Below are 24524 nucleotides of genomic sequence, written 5' to 3'. Positions count from 1 at the left end.
GGGTTTTTGTGGTGCTGGGGCTTATACGTTCTATAGCATCCTGCTAACTGAGGCACAGATCCAGCCCCCAAGTCCCCTTAGAGGGACACAATGGGGAGCACCTTTGCCTCCAGACACAGTCCCAGAGGCTCCCCAACCCAGGGGCTCCAGTTCCCACCTGCTAAAGGAACAAAAGATTTTCCATTTCTTAGCCCAGCCCTGAATTTTCAGTATCCACCTTCTCGTAAATCTGTAAGAAAGAGACCTTGCCTTTTATCCAAAGTACCTGGAGCTCAAAACAGCCTCTACGGAAAAAATCAAACCCCAGCAGCAACTGGGAAGCACATTTGGTGTCCAGCGGCCAGCTTATTTTTCAGGACTCTTGTTCCAAGTCCCAAATACTTTCCAGTCTGTGAAATTCACCTCCCTACCACTGTAACTGCAAGCGCCTCTCCTGGCACTGGCACAGATCTAAGGAGCCCTGGTCTTGAGGGACTTTTTATTGTTGTAGCTGCGCTTACTTGAGTAACTGTGGCTTTGGCAAACCCTGTGGGGATCTGGAAAGTGTCGAACCGGACTTAACTCAGTTCTTCCTTAAGCAAAGTTCCTTTTAGTAAGGAGTAATCTTGCTGTTTTCCCTGGCAGCCCATCAGTCAAAACCCAACAGCCCAAATTGATCTACACCTCAGTTCTGAAGGCAAGGGGTGCTGGAGACATTTGCCAGCATTTGAAAGCATTTTTGGTTAACACCAATCAGGCAGAAGAGTGGCCTTGTGGCTGGCTTCTGTCTATAGGGTAGGGGGGCAGAAATGGTGCTTAGAGCCCTTAAGCGGATGGTGAAGTCTGCACAAAAACTAGTTGGAACCCCAGAGGTGGAGAATCCGTGCCTTGGACTTCCACAAGTGCCCAGGGTCATCAGGCATCATGCCATGGAGAACAAAGACTGCATTTTTACGTTTTGTAAAAAGAGGTGGCTCATTTTGAAGAATACCCACGTCTCCAACTTTGGAAGTGTCTGCAAATTCTACTTCTGGTTGCAATTCCTTCTCCCAAGGTGGGAAGCAATAAGACAAATAGAGCCAATTGCATCCTCCCTGGACTCGCAAGCTCCGGGCCAGAGACAGCAAAGAAAGCAGGCTAAGCAGTTCAGACGCCCCGCAGCTGAGGACCGGTGGCCAGCTGTGGTGCGCCCTAGGGACCGCCCGCCCCAGAGCAGCATCCTCCAGGCACTTACTTGTCCAGGATGAAGTAGAGGTCGAATCCTCCGTAGCAAGCTGGTCCCCCATCCTCGCGGCGGCCCCCGTGTCCTGCGCACACGAGCACGAGTGCAGCCACGCAGAGTCCCCGCAGGCCCGCACCCAGGCGCCCCGCGCGGTCCATGCTGCAGCCGGAGCGCTGGCCTCGCTGGCGTCCGTTGGACATCAGGGGCGCGCCATACGCGGCCTGGGCTCCAGTCAGGTCCCCTGGCTCTCGGCAAACGCCCGGAAGCAATTGTCCAGAGAAGTTCAAGGATTTCGCTTTGGTTTCCGCTGGTTCTGAGCTCGGGTTTCGAGTTTCAGGGACCTAGAGCGCTCTGCTGTGTGGAGCTGCCGGGATAGGGCCACCAGGCCGCTCCCAGGCTGCGCTTGAAGCTTTGCAGTCGAAGCAGTTCCGTCCCGATGGCTCTTTGTCCTAGATTTTAAGTATGATGGGGTGGGTTTTCAAATTGTTCTTGGTTGGGGCAGTGCGGTGTCTTTGCTCCCTCCCTTCTCCCTCCTTTTTTTTTTTTTTTTTTTAAGTCTAAAGAGTGCCATCTTGTGGCCAAGGGCGGCGAAAATGTTGGGGTCCCCTAGACCTTGGCTAGGGCGGAATTGGGTGGGGACTTTTGGCAGGGGATAAATCTTAAGAGTTTTCAGGTGAGCTGCACGCCTTTAATTAATCCTTCCTTTTCGTCTCCTTTCTTAACTTTTCCACGGCCACGTCTTCATCCTCTCTAACCATTCCCCAACCCCCATGCCTTCTTTCTGTTTTGCTCTTCTGTATCTGCGGATACAGTCCCTGTAAACATTTGATGAAAACTCATTTCCTTCGAGCAGGGTGGCTCCAATTCCAGGCCAGGACTTTGCAAACACGAGCCTTTGTGCAAATGAAGCACAAGGCTTGATCTTACACAGTTTTACCCAGATCACAAAGGGCTCTGGTTGAAATCTGCACATACAATGCCACCAAATGTAGTTGTTGAGGTTTGGAACAGCCAAGGCATCTAGATTGTCCGCATCTCCACGTTTTAGGGAGTCTTGTGGTAGCACCAACCCTGGTGACTTGTTTGAGGATTAATTGTTCACTGCTAATTCTCCAGTGCTTGCCAAGCCTTCAGGTAACTGCAGCCTCTGACACCCAAGCAGGCACCTGACCTGGCCCTCCTCTGACTCCCAACCTTGGAAAGCAGGCGACAGTGTTTGCCTGTGCTCTAAGCTGCTGGCTTGGGGGTGGTTTGTTACGCAATCACAGGTAACTAATACATGCCTGTTATTACTTTAAATACTGGAGAATTTCTGTAGGGAGAAAGTTGATTTCACAGTTTCCCAGGCATGCTTGTTCATAAAATTGTCTTCAGGTAACACCTACTAGCATCCACATTTTTGAAATTGCTGTTTGCAGGAAAAAATAATTAGGAGAAGTAAAAATACTCAAACTGACTACAGTTGCTTTTTCTGTAATTTTTTTACTGCCTCAAACAAGGAAACCCCATCTTGGCCCCACTAAGCTCTGTGATAAGAAAGAGGAGGGGGAATCTACAGAAGCAGCTGGACCAATGAAGGCTGGAAAACTAGGGGGTGAGGGGCACTGGTCCAGGACAAGGAGGAACTTGGGGACAGTGTAATAAAGGAAGTGATCTGAGACTGGAGGAAAGGGTTTACATGTCCCTGCAGGGACGCAAGGGACAGGAGAAGCTAGCGGTTCAGAACATCTCATTCTCATGTCCTAGGTGTCCTCTGAGCTATTTAAGAGTTTGGGTGGCAGAGAAATGCCTTGAGAATATTATGGGGGTGGGATTGGGGGTGGTCTAGAAGGTCTGCCTGGGGGAGAGCAAAAGGTCGCTGATAGAGCTCCCTAAGGCCAAAACCCAGCATTTGCATAGGACAGTTAGAGGCTTAGGTTCCAGAATGGGCGATTTCATTCAAAATGTTTACAGAGAAGTGAGGATTGTAGAAGAGTGTGCCCCCCCCACATACCTTAGGATAAATGTGGCCCTAGAGAGGGCAGAGAAGTAGCTGGAGTCATTTGGGTATTGGAGTGTACTAGCTACCATAGGCATACCAAAATCTGTCAGGATTTTGCAGAGGCCTTTTGATCCAAGAGGACCATCTCCAGCTTGCTGCTGCTGCTTCATTCTCTTCTTCCTTCCCCTTCTTCTCCTCTGCCTCTTCCTTCTCCTCCTCCTTTTCTTCTTCCTCCTCTTCCTTCTCCTTCTCTTCCTCCTCATCCTCTTCTTCTCTCCTCCTCCTCCCCCAGCTACGCAAGTAGAAGCTAGGGTATGAAAGGGTCTCAACAGTCCACATATTGTGGGCTCCAGGAGAATAAGCCCCGGGAAACCTCCATTAACCATTTGACATTAACAAATTGTCAGTTTTACAGTGGAGAGGAGGAAGTGACTCGATCCTGTGCTGTGCCAGGTCACAACAGAACAAGGAGATAGGTTTTGACTATTCGGACATTTTGTCTGCCATAGGAAAACTACTTAAGGATTCTAGAAATCTCCAGTCTTTGTTTTTCAAGAGATTAGTGAAATTGCCTTCAGACTCCTCCCTCCCATGATGCTTCAGCCAAGCTGTCAGACACCTGCTAGGTGCTTCATCACTCTCTCATGTTGCTATGTAATCTTCCCAGAATCTCGCTGGGCCCCAACATGCTACTTGGGTTATTGACAAAGGCTAAAGAAGGACTCCAGACAGAACAGGCAGAATACAATTTAAATTGTTTCTCTTATAGATAGTTGCCAACAATGTGGACAGTTCTAACACATTCGTGTCACATTCGTGTCACATTCATGTCACATGACTAAGCCCACTATTTATAGGTTCTCACTAGTCCCTGGACCACACACTTTATGCAGAAAGGTCAGGAGAATATTTATCAGAAACAACTTATCTTCTAGAACAACAGAATTCTGAAGAATCTGAGCCATATTGGCTTTGGTGGTGGGATAAACAAAAATATTAACAATCAAGCAAAGTCCAAGCTCTGAAGCAGTCTACAGGAAGACGCCATGAGGGCATCCCAGAGGCCAGACAATCTACAGCTTCAGCCCAGAAATGGTCAGAAATGTTCAACTCAGGAACATTAATACTTGCCCGTCCCCAAGCCAAGCTGAGTCTAGCTTCAAGGAAGTGTGATATAAAATAGCTTATGTATGGTTCAAGCCAATGCACTAGCCCAAAGCCCTCTTAGCAGCCTTTGCAATGCAGAGACGAAACCCACTTAAGAAGGAATGTCACCCAACTATGACTAATCCAGAGCCCTCCAAAGAACAAGCTTATATTGTAGATGGGTCAATTATAAGCCCCAAACAGAACCTACTTAATCTGTAGCTCTGCTAGGGTCACATACTATCTACATTAATCTTGGTTTTCTCACCACTTGGGACAAACAAAGCAAGAAGGGGGTCTTTAAATAGGAAGGGATCCTATCTCTGATGGTGGCAAGAACTTTCAACAACTGCTCACATTACATCTAGGGTTAGGAAGGAGAAAGCAATGGATGTCACAGGAGCACAGCTGGAGCCACAGGAGCACAGCTGGAGCCCCAGCCTGTGGAATGCTATCACCTACTGTCAAGGTAGGTAATAACTGTCAATGTCACTACCTACTGCCTTCCTACTTCAACGTACCTAATATAAAAACTCCCTCACAGGTACCATCAAAGGTTTAACTACCAGGTAATTCTGAATCCTGTAATGTTAACCATCACTATTAACCCAACCTTCTGAAGAACTCATTCTTTGGCCTTTGCTATGCTAATAATTTATTTCATGAAGAACAGAGACTACACCAGTGAAACTCAGAAACTGAAATGGGTCAGTACAGTCTGGGTTTCTGACAAGTCTGGAGCTCAAATACACACAATGGAGAGCTATCTTCGATAAGCTAAAGCCAACACAAAGCCAGTCACAGACCAGGTCAGTTCAGTGCTAATTCTGTTCAACTCTGGCATAGTTAAGAGTCATCCTCACAGATTGCAGACCAGTTTACAATTGATGATAGCAGGGAAAAACTCTCCAGATCCGTCAAGCCCAAAATTGTCCTAATCCTTCCAATGACCACTGTAGTGGGGTATCCACCAGAGAAGACTACTTGGACATGGGTTCAAGCCTTTAGGAAGTCTTAATTGGCCTGCTGGCGACTATACTCTGTGTTCAGGATGTCAGTGCAGTCCTAAGACTTTCTCAGGATGAGCTTGTAATCACAGAAAACCACATCCTCTGCTAACACACTTCAGTAAGAACAGTTAGCCAAAAACAGACTGCAGAAGCCAAAAGGCAAGGTTAGTCCATTTAGAGACGGTTCCAGAACTGTGGACTTTGACGGATTAGGTCTTTGTTCTCGTATTTGCAGGCGGTGCTGCCTATGTGCTGGGTTCCAAGGCCTGCATGGTATTTCCATCATGGCGTCTGTTGTGCTAAGGTCTGGGAACCCATTACATCATCTTCTAAAGTACATGCAAGTGGCCCTCCGAGTGTGTGGGCATGTGGTGCATGTGTGGATGGGTGTGGTGAAGGATGCTTGCCACTGTGGAACAACTCCACGAGCATCTTCACGGTACAAATATCTTTAGAACACTAGAAATGAATATAGGGATTTGAGGGAAACAAATAGTGGCCTGTTTTGCTTCTTTCCTTCTCTGATTTCCTCTTCTTTGATGAAAGCTATCAAAACATTCAGAATTAATGTCCATTCTCTGAAACTGGTCAGGGTGACCTGCAAGTTAGTAACAGAATCTCAAACTAAGCTGTCAGGGCAAAGTAAGTTCCACCCATTCTAATTAGCTGACTGTGGAAGTTCCTTGGTCTACCCTTAGTGCAATTTCCAGCTGCACAGCAGAGAATAATGGTATTGTCGACCTTGCTGAGTTGTTCAGTAGTTCCACAAGATAGCCCCAGGAAACACTCACTGGCTTTTGGATTTTATTGCTGTTGGAAGACTCTGGAAAATTGCACTTGAATTTCTCCTGGGTGTAAGCAGATCAGGTGATTTTTCTAATCGTGAATCAAAGCTCACTTTGTGTATAGGCTATTCATATTATCAACTTGTAAAAATGCAAAGATGAAGACTTTGGCTTGTCCAGGAAGGACTCGGAATTGGTGGTTTCCTAGGATGCATGTTGGAAACAAATAGAAAACACAGTCAGGCTATCAGTAATCCAATGACAAAGGCTCTATTTGTACAGCCAAGAATGTCCAATAGCTGAGCTCCAGTGGGATGTCTGAGTGCAGTCCATGACCAGAGATGCCCCTCTCTGCTACTTAATTTATTATTATTATTTCTCTCTGTGTGGTATTTGTATATGTGTGGTATGTGTGTGTATATGTGCTGTGTGTATATGTGTATGTGGTCTGTGTACGTGTGTGTGTGTGTGTGTGTGTGTGTGTGTGTGTGTGTGAGATGGAGTGAGGAATATGCATGCTATAACATATACATGGAGGTCAGAGAAAAACTTTGTAAACTCTGTTCTCTCACCTTTTTATGAGTATTAAGATCCAATTCAGGTCTTCACGCTTGCTTGGCAAGTGCTTTTATCCACTGAACTATCTCTGCTGGTCCTTTTTCTGGTTTTTGAGATGTATCAATTCATTTCAAAAGCACAGATTGGGGTGGGGGTGGATCTGGGAAGAGTTGGGGGAAGACGTGAAAGGTCAATAGGATCAAAATATATGATATATATATGTATATATATATATATATGAAGTTCTCAAAAAGTCAATAAAATGTTAATAGTAAGTATACTTACTATTGATTCTTATTAACTTGTTCATTGGTTCAAATACTTTACAGATATCTACCGTGTTTGGCTCATCTTCATGATCAACTTGACTAGATTTGGAACCACCTGGGAGACAAACATTTGGGAGTGACTGTGAGAGTTTCTAGAGAGTTAACTGAAGAGAAAAGACCCAACCGAAACATAGGCTGGGAGCCAAGGCTGAATAAAGGGGGAGAAGGGAGCCAGAAAGCCTGGTGAGTGCCAGTGTTTATCTCTCTGCTTCCTGGTGGAATGTGAGTAGTGCCTCCCGGCCCTGCCTCCATCTCCTCCCACCACCTTGACTGTATCCTCAAACTGAGAGACACAAGAGACTTTCTCCAGGTTGCTTTCTCAGGATTTTTTGTTATGAGAATTGAGAAAAAGTAACAATAAATATATTGTATGGAAGTCCCTGTGCTTTGAATGAGGGAATCTGATTTAGCTTGGACTTCCACAGAGATTATTGGGAGACAGAAATGTATAACCAGTATTAGCACATTCGATTTTTATCCTCTCTTTGAGAAAAAACTCAACATGTCCTTTCTACCCCATGACAAGTCCAAGAGAATAATAACATCCTCGGTAACACATCACTAGGACGTCTTGTTCAGAGGTGAATGAAGAAAACACAAACGTCTCTTTCTGTTCTAAAGAACTCACTTGCACTAAGAGACCTAAGAGTGATCTTGAAGGAGCCCATGGCAATAAGAACAAACTGTGGGCTTTATAAACTGCCTCCAGCTTGGACGAAAGATCCAGGATGCTCATCCCCACTCCTAGCCCATTAGGACTCATCAGAGCACAGGGGTATGTGAACTGAGCTATATCTAACGAAATTTGCATTTCTCTGATATATTTGCTCTGAGTATTGAGCCCTTTGGGAACTGCTTGAGAGTAGCAAGGACTGGGGCAGATTTTTTTTTCAGAGATAAGGAAATGTGTGCCCAACCAGGACGGGTATCTAAGAGGGTAGCTCATCCTGGATCCTCATACGTGGCCTTTCCTATGGCCAAAGTAAAAGCCAAGAAACCACTTGTCACCTATGAAGCACGAGGGTCAGCAAGTTTCCTGAGTAGGGACCAATTCTGAAGCCAGAGCAAACTTGTCAAATAGAAAACTCGAGGCATGGAGGGGACTGTGTTCTTCTCCCCATGGAATTTCTCATCATGGGTGATTGCTGTGAAATCTTAACCGTGTTATAAATTTAAGCTCTTAAAGTATTCCTTATGCCCAAAGAAAACAGTGGAGTCAATGAGTAAACATATAATGAAAGCCAAAGGGAATTATTATCTTTGGGTTGAAATAGATGATACACTCAATGGAATTATTACAAATCCAAGAGCCAATAAGGAAGAAATAAAGACCCATAGTCAGAAAACCGCCCCAAGGCAGAAGGAAAATCTTGGGTGGTAGATAAGGAGGAGCCATAATTTAATGTTTGGACAGAAACTTACAACACAGAAGCATCATGGGAATTCATTACATACTTCCTAAGTAACGGGGATCACTTACGGCACAGTTGTTGACCGTGCACTCAGTTCAGGAACTGTGGGAAAGAGAGGAGGGGAAGAAAACCCTCGAAGCCCGGCAAAGCAGTGAATATTTTTGGACTGATTTCCCCACATGTTGATAGTCCCCCATAAATCATGTTTTCCTAACACAGAACTATTACGCTTACATTTTCTAGTCCCCGTTGCTCTTCAGACTTGTATGAACTGCAGTATGGCTATGCCCCCCACTTGGATGACTTGACCTTGCTCTGAGATGTACCTTCCTAATTTTTTTTAAAGTTTCTGATATATTCTCCTTCCCTAGTACCTAATACCACAGCTTTCTATTTAGTTATAGAATTATAATGCAGAAAAGAGCTGTGTGCATTTTCTCTTCCGGAGCAACATGTGGACAGAAGAGCCTTAGAAGCCATGACTTATGGGAACTGGGGTTATGTGTCTGGCTAAATGTCACCCTGGGTATTGAAAAGAGGTAAACAATCAAACAAGCAAAGCAAAGCTGGCGCAGAGGGAGGAAGCTCGGAGAACAGCAATGATTTTAAAGAGCTTGGCATTTCTAGGAGAAGACAGCCATGTGCCCCAATCGGACCACAGAGGCAGAGCACTGAAATATCTTCTTTAGCTTTAGCAACTAGAAAATCTTTGGTGTTTTTTTATGAATTATGAAAATATAGTGACTTGTTGGAAAGAACCTGACACTTCAGCTGATCTAAATCAACATGCAGCCTCAGGTTAAGGCGGAGTGATAATTGGTTTAAATACCATCTTGCCACAACCCAGAATGACCTGAGCAGGAATCCTTAACTGAGGGATTGTCTATATCTGGTTGGTCTGTGGGAGGGACTGTGGGGCAGTGACTTGATTATTAATTGATTTAGGAAGGTCTGTCCCACTGTGGGCAGCACTATTCTCTAGGCAGGTGGTCCCTGAACTGTATAAGAAAGCCAGCTAAGCATGAGCCTGAGCAATCTAGCAAGCAGTGCTCCATCATGGTATCTGCTCGACTTCCTGCCCTGATACCCCTCAGTATTAACCTTTGACCTGGAAGTGTAAGCCAGACAAACCCTTTCCTCTCATGTTGTTTTTGTGAGTTTCATTACTTTTGTCCCTACTTTGGTTTTAGTGAGTTTCTGAGAACAAAGTTAGATGTGGTCCACTCACCATCTGTTCCAGCGAGAAGCTTTGGGCAGACTCTTCAGTGCCCCTCACCTGAGAAGGGCCGAGTGTCTTCCCTGCATCTCTACTTTAGCACACAGGATGGTAGATGTGATACAAACAGGGATTGGAGATATGATTGGAAGGTTGACCACGCTCCCTGTCCTTACCCTAAGAAGGGCTTCTCAATTGGGGTGTGATATCTCCTCTACCTGGAGCCCAGAATGGGCTCGTGGAGCAGAATGGAGCCAGCTGGGCTCCTGGCTTGAAGTAGAGAAGTTCAGCCACTCCCAGCTTCAGTCTGGCAGCTGACCATTAGCCCGGTAGAAAATGCTTGCCCTTGGATGCTGCCGAGAGCCCAGGATGGCTTTAATAGCTGAGTGATGTTGATACTGTCTGGTCCTGAGCAGTTAGCTAACTTGCTTAGGAACCAGTGTCTTACCCAGCTTTGCTTCATGCATCAGTTCATACTATCTGCAGTGGGTACGATAGGAGACAGCTAGGCCAGCTATGCCCCTGCTCTGACACTGCTCAGATGGACCTTGTGGGGAGGGGGCAGGAAGGGACAAGTTTCTCTAAGGGAACTCCCCTTCTCTCTGTTTCTTCTATAGGAGATCCTTAGCAAATTGCTGGAGAGATAGATGCCTGGGCCAAATTTCACTGTTCCTTGAGCAATTTCCACAAGATGAATTAACGGAGGAGGGAGAAGCCATTTGCTTTCCTGGAGCATGAAAGGTAGCATTGTGGATTTGGCCTCCCTGTGTGGTTAGCTAAAGGAATCAGAGGGGTGTGTGTGTGTGTGTGTGTGTGTGTGTGTGTGTGTGTGTGTGTCTTTGCATGTGTCTCTGTGTCCACCCTAAAACTCTGACCTTTGATATTCCTCACAATAACCATAAAGGGCATAGCCCTTACCTAAGGCTTAGTTTGTGAAGTTGATACAGATTACCCCCTGTCTTCTATGTGTGCCCTCTCAATGAATGAGTGATTACAGATACTTCTGGGTCCTTTCAGGGAAAACACCCTTGCTGATTCCAGCCACTTTGAGCTCTTTTTTTCTTTCTTTTAAAACTTGTTTGTCTGTAATGTAGTAAGGCAGCAGTGGCCTATCTGAGCCCAAACCCAGGCTGTGATTTGTAGTATTTGAAAACTCTGAAGGGGTGCTTTATAGGGGAGAGGTCCTGAATACAGGCTGACAGGTGCCACATTGGACTCCCATAGAAATCATGAGGCACGTCATTACAAACTGGATGTGCGGCCACGTGGGTTTATTGAGCCTTAAAGAAGCCAATCACAACCCCCAGAGAACATTCTCAGAGTCAAGCATTGCGATGGTCAGAGCCCACAGGGTGTTTTCCTGTGACCTCTAGTATGTCTCCACTGACGTTCCACAGAAGGACATCCGCAGAATCCAGAGTATGTCAGCTGTGTAGCACTTCTTTGAGTACAAAGGCTGGTTTGGTCCTAGTGAGAAGAAAAGAAGTCCAAATCAGTGACTATCCTAGGACTCTGCAGGGACTGTGAGGAGTCATAATTTCTAAACTATACATTAATTTTAATCCCTCTCTATTCTCCCTGTCTCTTTGTCTCTGCCTCTCTGTCTCTTACTGTTTCTGTCTCTGTTTCTCTCTTGCTTTCTCTTTTCACTTCAGAGATCTGAAAACCTGCTGTTAGATTAGGATCTTAGGCTGACACCTTGTGGATACTATTCTTTGAACGCCTAGGAGTTAAGCATTGGCACTATAGAATCGATAGATTTCATTGGCATCCTCCTTTCATTTGGTCTTCCCTACTTCTCATGCTTTCCTTGAACACACTTGGAGTTTACTCTAGAGCCCACCCACCCAAAAAGATGGTATTCTATAAAGTTAAAGACATAGAACCTGAGCCTGACAAAAGTTTTGTGACCTTTCTCTGGGTCTCAGTTTCCAAAAAGTAAGACTAAGAGCAGAAGCTGTGGATTCTACTAAGGCTTCTGTGAGGAGCCTGTGAACTATTTTTTTTTAATGAACTTTTGAAGCATGGACAACTGTCTGACAAGGAGCAAGCACTAATCTAGTGTCTGCTCTGATAATCCACATGATTGGTCCATCTGTGGTCACACTGTAGAGTGTCTGATGGCTCTCTCAGTACTGCATTGGGGTATACAGCATCTCAGGGTACACACCTGGAATCTCCTCGGCCACATAGGTAGGGATGCCCCTGCACATGCCAGCAATCTTTGGTCCGAATGTATTCAGGTCCTCCACTCTGGTAGGGTTGACGGAGTACATCAAGTCCTTGGGAGATGCTCCTCCAGGCCCTTTACCCTGAAGTTGAGTGTGAAAGGAAAGAAAGAAAGTGAATGATCCCTGAGCCCAGGACTTTACTGATCTGAAGATGTATGTACAAGGGCAGTGGGGACAATTTTTGGTTGCCATTTTGTTTTCAAGTAAGGTAAAGAAACAATTCTAGCTCTGAATGTCTTGGTATTTCTAAGTGTCCCACGAGACTTAGGTGGTTTGAAGTTATAGCTGTTTATAAAAACAGAAGTCCAAAGCAAAACTTATTCTGAAATTTGAAGCACTGTTGCTCTCTTAGATTCTAGGGTAGCACTACAGGATAACTTCTGAGATAGAGCTTATTTATATTCACTAGCTTGCTTGCTATAGGAACCAATTTATCACTTAGAAGAATATTCAGGCATCTGACTGTGAAAACCACGGGCTCCCTCTTCCCATCTACTACAGCCATGATTGACACTGGATATAGGACACTTGGTTACATTTGATTTTCAAGCAAGCAACAAATCTTTTTTTTTTTTTTTTTTTTTTTACTATTGAGAATATCACATTGTATAAGGCATACTTAGACTTTAAAAAGGATTTCTTTTTATCTGAAAATCCAGTCTCTATGTTTGCTAGTTCTGATAACCCCAACGACTGTAGGAGTGTGCCCTTGAAGTATGGAGGGCTTGCACTGAGGTGTGCAGTCCTTTGGGTCTCTGACACTCAAGGTAGCCAGTGCTTTACTGGACCCTGCAGAGGTAGATGTGGGTCACAGCATCTGACACAGTGGAAGCCACCCCCATTCAGTCAGGCACCTAACAGTTTCACACTTTTGTGGTGTTTATCATGACAAACATTCTGTCATGCTCCACCAAGAGGGAATGGGGGTGACTTCATTGTGAACTGGAGACTATAAGACTTCCTGTCACTCCAAAAAAGGCTGGACTTTACCTTCTGTTCCTTGACCATTGTATCAAGGTCCTGAAGGGAGGGCATGGCCTCCTTGTTCATTCTGTGCACAATGCATGACTTCTGGGAGAAGAGTCTCGTGGCAGCGAAACTCTATTAAAGAAGACAGAGAACAGTGAGGCACGGGTTCCCCAGGATTCTTGTCACAAGTCACCACTGAAACAGAGCTACAAAGAGCTGGGGAGACTGCTCAGGGTCTGGCTGTCCTGCAGTTGTGCCTCTGGTTATCATATATAGATGACCTGCAAACTCTTAGAGGGTGGATATATCTAACCCACTGCCTTTGCTTCAGTTCCAGTGTGGTAGGAGGGTGTGTGTGTGTGTGTATGGGGGAGTGTTTTGCTGACAAACTTTTAAAGGCTGTCATACCTTGATCTACCTCCATCCTCAGTGTTTTCAGGAGCCAGGGAAGACAGGCTTTGCTTTTTAAATTACATTTAAATAGGAAAGTAGTAATTGGCAGGTGGGGCCAAGTGTTGCTTTGCATCTCCTTCTCTTACAACTAATATAATTTATACTTCACTCGTTCTCCATAAGATGTTGGGCCTTTTCCATCACAGAGGCATTCATAGTTCATTCAGCCTCCATAAAACATTGGACCTTTAACATCATGGAGACTCTCTGCAGGGAAGACCAAAGGATGCTTCTGTTTGTCTTTGTACATAGTTTTTATCCTTACTATTCATCCCTTTGAATTTCGACCTATTGCGTAATACTTATTAGCAATAATTATATGCAAAAAGTAAAATTGTTTGAGTGGAATGGGCGTTTTTACTAGTAGCTATAACGTTCATGAACAGCTAGAATTCACTTCAAAAATTTTAATGGGTGGTGGCTACACCATATCTTTACCCTGTGTGTCCATTACATACGTTTTCATAGTCCCAGAGGCTATTCCAGGAGTCCCAGCCGTTATTGTTGTCGATATTGGCCACGTTGTGCACACCGTTGATGCTCACTGACTGCTGTCCACTTCCGTCTGCATTGCCATCATTACCACTGATGTTGACAGTCTAACGTTCATAAGAAACAGAGGGCGACTTAAGATCACATTTTGTTGTAAATGCATTTGTGGCAATGAACTTCAGAAAAATGAGGCTTACGTAAGCAAAACCAGGAGCTGCGAGGAGGCCGAGCAGACCCACGACGAACATCTGAAAGCACAGAGAACAGGACTGGTGGTCACAGGGATTACAGTATCTTCACCAAGCTCATCAGAACTAGTTACTGATTTTGCCCATGTGCTAAACCATCTGTGCTTTCTTCTTCCACCTTGTATTTTTTTTTTAGAACTACAGAAAAACTTACTGGTAACATAGAATTGCTGAGTTACTGTATTGATATTAATATGTAGTCTTAGAATTTTGACACTGAATTTTAGACACTGAAAGCTGATGAAGAAAACATAAAATTAGTGCATGGCACAGTGTAATGAAAGCCCTGAAAAGGTTTTTTTCCCTTGGCCTGGAATGTGTTCTTCCTAGCAGAAGGAATCCTGTTTTTATCATCTTAGTAGGTTAAGTGTTTCTACTATATTTATTTTCAGTGCAAGAGAGTTAAAATCGGTCTCTTAAAAAGCCAGATGTGAGCCGGGCATGGTGGCGCACGCCTTTAATCCCAGCACTCAGGAGGCAGAAGCAGGCAGATTTCTGAGTTCGAGGCCAGCCTGGTCTACAAAGTGAGTTCCAGGACAGCCAGGGCTACACAGAGAAACCCTGTCTTGAAACACCCCCCCCCCAAAAAAAAAGCCAGATGTGGAGGGAGTTTTTGAGCCCGATGTTATCTCCTGTAAATGAGGCAGCTAAAGGACTGTAAAGGGCCCTAGACCAGTAGCTCTCCACCTATGGGTTGTGACCCCTTTAAAGGTCAAACAACCGTTTCTTAGGTTATCAGGTATCTTGCATATCAGATATTTACATTACAATTCATAATGGTAGCAAAATTACAGTTATGCAGTAGCAATGAAAGTAATTTTATGGCTGGGATTCACGACAACGTGAGGAATTGTATTAAAGGGTCACAGCATTAGGAAGGTCGAGAACCACTGCCCTAGACAAAGATACTCCTCTGTTCACAGCAGAACTAGAAGAGAAATGCAGCCCTCTAGCCTGTGCTTGGAGTTCTCCACCCAACCTGTTCTGAGGTGGACATTTCTTGGTCATAGTTTACATTTACAATTCCATCAATTCATATGATTCATAAAACAGCGCCAATAGGGTATGCTGAAATTAAATATGTGTACCCTGCTTGAACTCTGTCTCCTAGGACTTCAGTGGGGAAACTGAGATAGCTTCATCCCCAGAGACTTTCTCCAAGAAATGCCTGCACAGGGCCTGAGGACTGTTGTTTTCTTGGAGGGCCAGTTAACAGCCAAGAATGTTGAAGACTAGTTTTGAAAACAGCGATCTTCCAGTCTGACCAGAACATGCCCAGAACTGGTAAAAGTGGAAATCAAGAATAAGAAAGGAGAAATCAGAAATAAGAAGAGATCAAGGCTAAGAAAGACTCTTTCTGGAGCCCAGAGACTGCTCATCTTGAGTAAAGCCTTGGAACAGATGATGTGAAAGACAATTCTACAGTATTCAGCCTGTGACAGGCTCTTCCGGGGCAATTCTTCTTCTCTGTGGACATGCCTGTAAATACCATGATCCCATGAAAAGGAAGGAGACTATTTCCATTATGGTAACAGTGCCGTGAGAATCAGACCCCCTCACCCCTGACTATTAATGTTGTATGGTACTGCATTGAAAAGGAAGATCTGACTTACTGTGAGCTTCATGGCGGCAGGAGTGTGGTGGAGCAGAGAAGCAGGCAGCGTGCTCACAGACATTCAGCCCTCTGGTATTTGTACCTGACCAGCTTTGCTCAAGCTAGGTGTGCTCAGGTGGAGTCCACGGCTTATCTGCTTCCCTCTCCTGTATCTGTGTAGCTGCAGAGTCCCGGAAGCCTTTAGCTGCCTGCTCAGTAGGGCCCTTAGGCAGGAGGCCTTCTGACTCATCCTCTGACGAAGGTATCTCAGTAAACTCAACACGATTTGTGATAAGTTCTGGAATATGGAAGCCATGGGTGTGGGTATTTTACGTATTGCTGCTGCTCAGATTCGGGAGAAGAATAATCCCTAAACCAAACATGGCCATAGATGAGATTTGTGTGTACACCTGCCCTTCCTGATACTGGCTCCTATGGGAATGTGGGACCGGTTTCTTCTCCTTCCCTTTACCCAGTCCTATCGTGAGCTTTCTCCAGCTCTTTCCACTCTTATTTCCTCCTCTCTATGCTTCTTGACCATTCTCAAGTCATACTGAAAACTTTTTAGCAAAACCAGTGTTTGGGGGATAATGTTCTTAGCTGTGAAAGGAACTCCAAGGAAGGAAACTGGCCTTTGCACCCTGTCCAGATGTTTCCTTGAGGAATTGTCTGGCCTCGAAGCCAGTGCAGCTTTCCAGCCATGTCACTAGCAGCTGGCACCAAAACCATCTCCCATCATTCATTCCTGGGTTTCTCAATGGGTTAGAGCTCTGGGGGCTGTTGGCAGCACCATCTTACCATCTACAACTAAACTTTGCCCTTACATCTCACCAACAGCTCTCCACTCCAGCCTTGGTCAAGGCACTTCCTGATGGACTTTTACCAGAGTTGTAGGACCAAGCCAGCCTTATCCCAGGACTCAGATATTTCAATGTATGTACTCCATTTTTCTCAGGGTTCTCCCCTAGAATATGGAAAATAAATAAACATTAATTTCCGGAGCTTAGAAACATTCACTGGCAGTCCATAAGAAAAATCTCAAGCTCATTGGAATGGCATCTTGGGATGTCCTAAAGGGGTTTCCTGTTTCCCCAGCTGCCTGCGTCTGAGATGCCCGGCACCTGCCTTCCAGCCACACCAATTTTCCCACACTCTGATTCCATTCAAGGCATCCCATGGGAACTCAGCCTTTCATGCCCCGCTCTTCTCCTGGACTGTTAGTTGGCAATGCTTTTGGTTTTTTTTTTTTTTTTTTTTTTAAGTTCCTCACTGCTTCGGTTACCAGACCTTCTTCACTTTCCACGCGGAAACGTCTTTCACTGCCTCTGGGCGCTATCAAGGAACTCTAGAACAATGTTGCCTCTAGAACAACGGTTCTCAACCCTCCTGAATGCTGCGACCCTCTAACATAGTGGTGACCACAACCATAACGTGATTTTGTTCCTACTTCCTAACTAATTTTGCTACTGTTATGAATCATAATGTAAATAGCTAAGCTGCAGGATGTCTGATATGTGACCCCTGTGAAAGGGTTGTTCAACCCCCCAAAGGGATCATGGCCCACAGGATGAGAACCACTGCTCTAGATAATGAAAACTTTCAAATATTATATTAAAATAAGAGAAGACTTCTCCTAGGGGAGGAAGCAGAGACTGTCACTTGGCAAAATAAGTCAACGCTTAAAATAGTTTTGAAGGAGAACTGACTGACACTTTTTTTTTTTTTTTTACCTGTTCTCTTCTACAACTGAAGCTGGTGATTCAAATCTGATAAAGGGGGAAACTGCGTTTTATAAATCACTGATCCACAGATTTCCACTCTGAAAAGCTCCTTGAACCCACAACCTTCCTCTTCTCCATGGTCTGGAGCTTACAGGGCTGCAGGGGTCTGATGCTTAGCTCACTGCCTGCATCTCTTCCAGAATGCTGGTATGGCTAGATTCGGATAGTGCTGGTGAAAGATGGCCTGCTGTTTGAACTCATCCTCAAAAGATTTCAAGTTCATTCTTTAACTGTGTAAAGTCAAGAACCCTGGTGGCAGCAAGCCGTGGAGAGGTCTTCCCATGTTTCAGAGACCATAATTAGCACTGTAGAGGTCAGAGCGGGTGTGACAGCCCTGCTTTTAGATTTGGCCTCTAATGGTAATTGGGGGCACCTGTCCAATTCCCAGCACACATTCTGTGTGCCATACCTTACTAAGGACTCAAGGTGACAGGTGGATCTGTGAAATGCTGATGTGGTTGATGCTCATGATAGATGATAGATTGATAGACAACAGACAGACAGACAGACAGACAGAAGATATTGTTCAGGATTTCTCTTTTGGAGAAGAATAACATATTCACATGTCAAATGAGCTAAAGGACCTCTATGCATACATTCTGTGTCAAATTGTGATATCTTAAACATAAATGGAACCTCATTGCATGTCTTACTTGTTTATTTTCCAAACACACTTTAGCTTCTGCCAGGATTCATTTCATGGGAGAAATGCTGCCCCCCCCCCATGGTGTACTTTGGATTTTTAAAAAAATCTGTGCTTGGAACTTTGGAGCTGAGAGCTGGGGGGCTCGGGTCTGGTCCTGTCTTTTTCCTGTCTGAGGTTTTTGCCTCTGCATGGGTAGAAGAGAAGGAATTCCACTCTCATACAATACTGTTAATCAACTGGCTTATAAGCCAGGAGATGTTCTTCCTGTGGCCTGGTGTGGTGTGGGTGTATGACTACGCAGGGAGATGTAACTTTGACATCTACCTCTTATCTGGGATGGCTACTGAACAACTCATACAAGCTCATCCCAAGGAGAAAAATGAATTTATCAGGAGTTTCTTATGGAGCAGTGGATGACCATACACAGCCACCATTTCCAGAAGTTCCCTCTCCTCCCACATTTCTATTTTATAGGGCTATAAGCCTGCATCAGAATCAATACAAGTCAGGGCTCAGGGTGCTACCCAATGTTGGGGTGCCAGGGGTAAAAGGAGGTTCAGACATCACAAGCCATGGACAAAGTAAGACTCTGGGAAAGTTGTTTGTTTAAGGGTGCCTTGACTTTGCCCTTCTTAGAGATTCTTGTGGTCTCAGAAAACACTGTCCAGTTATGATAAAGTTAGCGTGTCTTGGTGTAGTCCAGCATATAGAACTCATAAGGGGTAGTTCGTTGCATGATGGAGGTCCTTTGGCTAGGATTTGGAGGGCTGGTCTCACCATTTGTGTGTGTGTGTGTGTGTGTGTGTGTGTGTGTGCACGTGTATGTGTGTGTGTGTGTGTGTACACATGCATGCTTATGCTTCCCTTACTTCTGGTCTCCTTTAAGGCCCACATTCCTCAGCAGGAGCAAGGCTCTTGTTCCTCCTCATCCTGAGAGCTATGCTTCCTGTGGCTTGTGTCTCCTCAATGAAAGAAGACATGCCAGTGTTTTTTGTCACCTATATAGGACTTAGACTGACACATACATGGTGCTCACTAGGTAGCTTTAAATTCTTAGAGAAGCCAGAAGGAGATGGCCAGGCTAGAAGTTACCGTGCAGATCATACCCATCCATTTCTGGTTTGGGTGCAATCTGGAGAACTGCTGTGTGTGCTGGCTGTGGTGACACAAAGTGGGTGTCTTGGGTGATAATGTGACCCTAGTACCCTGGGGTTAGTGTGGAGTAAGTCAGGTCACGGGTACAGTCTGCCCTGCCCATGGAGGTTAGCACTGGGCTTTTCCCCAAGCAAGGCCCTATCATCGCTATCACCCAGTGCACACACCCATGGCTTCATTAAGTCCACACCCTGCCATGTGAGGCTGACTGAAAGCTCTCTTTGTTTGGAACAATTCAGATTCATTCCATGTACAGCGCGCTCACACATGGAGGGAGAGTTAGAGTTTCACACAGAATCAGGCTTTATTGCAGATATTTTTCCCTCCTCTCTGGGTGGAATGTTTATTACCAAGATACATTTTCATTCTTAAGTATCCGCAAGTTCCTTGGCTAACAGTTATTAATAACTCTGAAGCCTGTGGCTGTCTTGTTCATATTTTCTGGTACTTAGGACTTGTTGGCCAAAAGGACAGTGCTGTTTTATATGAATTGGAGGAAGCATGGCCTCTCGTGTAAAAATTCTGTCTGTCTCCTTGTCTTGATTGTTCCTCTGTGAAGCTGGTTATATTACAGACCAGTGGATCATGTGACAGCCCAAAGTCAGCAGTTATGTAAAATCTGAACACATTTCATCTCTGCTAACGAGCTCTATACTGTGCCTTTGTTTACCTGCTTGTTGCTAAGGCTGTGACAAGCTCCAGTGCCCACAGCCCTGGTGTTGTGGGATGGCCTACATTCATTGTTCCCTCCACTTGTACTTCTGGCCAGAAACAACACACCCAGAAAAAAGCAACAGAGAAGTATCCAATAATGTTTGAATAATTATTGCTAGAAAGCTTCTAATTCCAGAAAATCCAAGTGCATTACATAGTTGTTTTTGCACAGGAGAGAAATTTTTTCCAAATTACAGCAGAGTTGAAGCCGTCTTTCTTGCAGCATCTTGAGCTGTTTCTCTTGGGACTGCCATCTTCCGAACACACAGTTCTGCCTCTCCACTGCCTTTTGGTTAAGGCCATCCAGTTGCATGTGCCAAACTTCTTGGGTCCCAGCAGAGGCAAACCTTGATGTATGCCTCACATTAGTTGTTACTTTGAGTGTTTGAATGCTATAAACAGAATCTGGAAAAACAATTGCCTAAAGAAAGGTCTCCTGAGTAAATTTATCATCTGTATAAAGATAAAGAAGATATTAGTCAATAGCCTTGGTTTTTTATCATTGTGAAAACTGGCCAAAGCTGGCCATGTATTTAATGATTCTGAAAAGAGGTCTCAATAAAACATGAGCTACCATGAGAGGAACAGACACCACAGTGGCAGGGTGTTGTCTATAACTACTCCTTGGAAATTCAGAAATATTATTACTGTTCCATGATCATTCATACTCTAACAGTTTAATGATGATGTGTAAAAGAGCTCATGAATAAAGTGTGTCCATTCAGTCTTAGCCATCAGGCCTAGAGGGATGAACCTCTCCTTGAAAGATGAGCATCTATTGGATCCTGAGTGCCAGGGTCACTCACAGCATCCTGCCTCCCCCCAGCTTCCCCAGCCAAAGAACACAAAGGACTGCATCATTGCATAAACAGTGAGGGTTGGCTATGTAAGTTAAGGACCACAGCGCTGTGTGAACAGTAAAGTGTGGCTTTGTACGTTTCCTTCAGGGTGACTGGTCAGCACTGGCTTCCTTCTCTTCATCTCAACTAGACTGTGCACATCTGTATGTGCCTTCTTCGCCTCTGCAGGAATCCATCCTCAGAGCAGCCTTGGGGAACCTTCACATTTACAATTATCCATCAGCAATTATTCATTATTCATCTGTCTTCCTGTCTCTTGTTCCTGAAACTGCTTAGTGAATCAGGTTCATATGCTGGGGTGGTTTTCCTGCAGTTTCCCCTGGATTCAAATAAGAAGCAACTCCTTCCATCCAGGTTAAGAAAGCCATCCCATTTACTGCTCCACGGTGGGCTTCTAGGCTGGCAACTGTATGCATGTGTTGGAAACCACTGAAGAGCGATTCACTATGCTCTAGTTGAGCAAAGCCCTGTGCAAGATTTAAAGTTGTAAAGCCACTAGTGCTCAGATCTCAAGACACTGAGATGTGCCTGAAAACTTGTACAGCTTTAGTGTCACAGGACAAGAGCAGTCCTCCAGGTCCCAAGTTCCACTGCAGAAAGGGTCACGTCAGACACACACCATTTCTGAGTAGCACCCTGTACAAACATGTCCTTGCCCGAGGAACTGTGACACTAAATAACAAAGTATTGCCGTGGATTGAGAAAAAGAGAAGACTTAAGGCTGAGAAGTAAAATCTCTCTGGGGTGCTGAGAAGATGGCAGAGTCAATGAAGTGCTTACTGTCCAAGTATGAGTACTTGTGCTTGGTTCCTGGGATGCACACAAAGAGCTGGAAGGGGCCGGGCATGCGGATAGTTCCAACACCAGAGAAGCAGAGACAGGAGACTCTCTGGGGCTTGTTAGACAGCCAATCAGTGAGCTCCAGGCTCAGCAAGAGACCCAGTCTCACAAAACAAAGTGGAAAGTGATTGAGGAAGACACTTGACATTGACCTATGACCTCCAGGCATACACACACACACACACACACACAAAATGTATACATGTACACACACACACACACACACACACACAAAGGAGAAAGATGAAAAAGCCACCGAACAAAGCATCCTGTACTCCCATCATGCACTGGACTCCATAGATAGGTCCTGAGGAGAGGCAATGCACTTGCATAGGATGGATACTGAAGTGTAAGAACAAAAGGCGGTCCTGAGTGGCCTTCTGACTTGTACGAGACACATGGTAGGTGAGAGTACCATGAGACTTTCCCAAAATCCCAGAGCCCAGGCTTTCCCCTCATGCTTTGGAGCTTCCTCACAGGATCGGTAGAGACAAATGCTCATGGGGATGTAGCTTCCCTGGGCTGGTGTAGTTAGAGAGCTCCATCCAGAAGATAAATCCCAGAAGATAAAGCTGAGGTGAACACAGCTCTGTGGAGTAATACAGACCCACTGGTGCCACCCAGGTTCAGGGGCTCTAAGGAGACCTCCTTAGAACACCACATTTGAGACACCCCAGACTCAACTTCATAACCTTTAACTATTTCACTCAGTCATGAGAGAGAGAGAGAGAGAGAGAGAGAGAGAGAGAGAGAGAGAGAAATGGGGTCAGAACTACACAACTTACCAAGAACCTACAGTCTCCTACACAGTGAAGCAGGGACATTACAGGATTTAAGTTTAGTCAGCATCCTCCCCTGTGCTTTAGCCCAGCACCTCCCATGTGTCCCTCCTCCCTTCTCTCCACACCCATGTTCCAACAAGCTGCAGTTACTCCCACTAAATTAATATTTTATTTTGTTCATGGCTGTGGGTGTTTCCTCAAAAAGAAGCAATCTTGCCCAACCTTTTCATACCTGACACACCCGTAACCGTCATAGGGGGCTGCCATGACCATAGAAAGGGAACTCATATGCCTTAGTGACAGACACACATGCAGACGCTGTCTGGGGTACCCGTGGGCTGAGGGCATGTAGCCCACACCTGCCTCCACATGAGTAGAGCTCAATAAAAGATTTTCTCATTGAAAATTCAGGGATAAAATGGGTCCAAACCACTCGTGTCTCCCCACATCTACAACAGGCCAAATCATTTTCCTGAAAGCTCCTTCCTCCTCCTCCTCTTCCTCCTCCTCCTCCTCCTCCTAAAAGAAAAAAGGAAAAGGAAAGTTAAACCTGCAACCGCATCAGCAGAGCTCACCCCTCCTCACCTGCAGCCCCGGTTGCCTCTCTTCCTTTCATGAATGGCAGGGCCTCTCAGTCTATCTGTTCCCTACCCCTAACCCAGTAGTCATTGCACCAAGCTAACAGACGTCATCAGGTCTGGGCTACCCCCTCTCCAGCTTCCCGCTTCAGCTAATCTCCATGACAACTCATCCAGGAGAAGATATTCTTATATCATGGTCAGACCAGCATCTCCATCTCTGGCTTTGCTTTCTCCATCCAATAACTTCCCTTTTCTTTCAAAGTTCCATCTCTTCCTGTTGGCTTGCTCCTGGTGATGTGTGGTCAAATGGCTGCAACTCTAAGAAAACAAAACAAAACAAAACCAGAAACCATCCTTTAACTTGATCTCTCTCATAATTGGATAACCTGACCTATACCCGCCCCCCTCCCCATACTCTACAAAACACAGAACTCAACAACAGATATATAAATATTGAGGTTTATTCTATCTTGAGGGGGAGTGATTCTTCTATAATTCTGCAGTTTCTCTATTGCTGACAATACAGTGGAATCTGCTTTGTTTAAAATCTACACAGCCACTCCTTTCTACAGACCCTCCCTCATTTGTTCTTTGAGACAGGGTCTTACCATGCAGGTCAGGATGGCCTGGAATCTTGACAATGGTCTGGATTCTAAGTTTCTTGTCCAATAATCCCAACAATTCCTTCCGAGACTGGCCTGGTTGTGTCTTGTCTCTTAGCATGTCTTCTGGTCTTTCATTAAAGGTAGACATGATATAGCTAGGCTAATATATTGGGTGATAGAAATTGAGGTAGATCTTTTGCACTAGTTTTTTTTGGGTTCTTTGTTTGTTTGTTTGTTTGTTTTGTTTTGTTTTCAATCCTATCAGGGATTTAATTGCATTTACTGTTTGTGAAAAGTTGCCAAATGTTTCACTCAGCATGAGTTGGGATTCTTTTTTTTTTTTAATTTCATCTATTTATCATCTACTATCTATCTATCTATCTATCTATCTATCTATCTATCTATCTATCTATCTATCTATCTACTGTTTATGTATATGAGTGCATCATATATGTGCGTTATCCGTGGAGGTGAAAGGAGGGCAGCACATCTCTTGGAATTGGAGTTACAGATGGTTGTAAGATACCATATGGGTGCTGAGAACCCAAACTGGGTCCTCTACAAGAGCAGCCATTGTTAACTGCTAAGCCCTCTCTCCTCTCTCCAGGTCCCCTCCCGAATTTAAGGTTCTTATGCCATGATAAATTCTTTCTTATGGCATTGCTCCTTTTCCTTTTCTGTCACACATGGTCCTTAGTTCATCTACTCATTCAGCAACTAAAAGACATTTGAGGAGTGAGAGATGGATCAGTTGATAGCGTGCTTATCTTGCAAGCAGGATGGTCTGAGTTCAGTCCCCAGAACCCACTTAGAAAGGCTGGGCGTGAGCGTGGGGAGGCAAAGATAGGTGGATTCCCTGGGTCTCGGTGGTCAGACAGCCTAGCCCTTTGGGGATACTTCAGGCTAGTAAGGGATGCTGTCTCAAAAAAAAAAAA

General features: G+C 44.9%; 2 protein-coding genes across 2 annotated transcripts in view; both read right to left on the bottom strand.

The window, feature by feature from the left end:
- Positions 1 to 1712, bottom strand: part of Antxr1 (ANTXR cell adhesion molecule 1) — a 200969-nt gene extending 199257 nt beyond the window's left edge. Inside the window, exon 1 of the mRNA XM_085840381.1 lies at positions 1214 to 1712. Coding sequence (XP_085696507.1) covers positions 1214 to 1401 — 188 coding nt within the window. The 5' untranslated portion in view covers positions 1402 to 1712. The remainder of the gene's footprint in view (positions 1 to 1213) is intronic.
- Positions 1713 to 11007: 9295 nt separating this feature from the next.
- On the bottom strand, positions 11008 to 15707 carry Gkn1 (gastrokine 1). Its single transcript, XM_021165590.3, has 6 exons — positions 15645 to 15707; positions 13981 to 14031; positions 13750 to 13890; positions 12860 to 12970; positions 11809 to 11950; positions 11008 to 11105 (listed from the first exon to the last, which is right to left on the bottom strand). Exons 1-6 carry the CDS (start codon positions 15705 to 15707, stop codon positions 11008 to 11010), a joined length of 606 nt encoding a protein of 201 aa, XP_021021249.3.
- Positions 15708 to 24524: the final 8817 nt, after the last annotated feature.

This window comes from Mus caroli, unplaced genomic scaffold, assembly GCF_978045245.1.
Source record: "Mus caroli unplaced genomic scaffold, Mus_caroli_1 scaffold_7, whole genome shotgun sequence".
NCBI classification, from domain to species: Eukaryota; Metazoa; Chordata; class Mammalia; order Rodentia; family Muridae; genus Mus; species Mus caroli.
The sequence above is the reverse complement of the archived record's forward strand: the minus strand, read 5'-3'. Positions and strand labels throughout refer to the sequence as shown.

Bases quoted from the DNA above. Each gene is read 5' to 3' on its own strand.
- Gkn1 (XM_021165590.3), bottom strand. From the start codon at position 15,707: ATGTCTGTGAGCACGCTGCCTGCTTCTCTGCTCCACCACACTCCTGCC. The intron at 14,032-15,644 runs GTAAGTCAGATC...CTGTGCTTTCAG, and splicing joins CTGCCGCCATGAAGCTCACA to ATGTTCGTCGTGGGTCTGCT. The intron at 12,971-13,749 runs GTATGTAATGGA...CTTCTTTAATAG, and splicing joins GCCTCTGGGACTATGAAAAC to AGTTTCGCTGCCACGAGACT.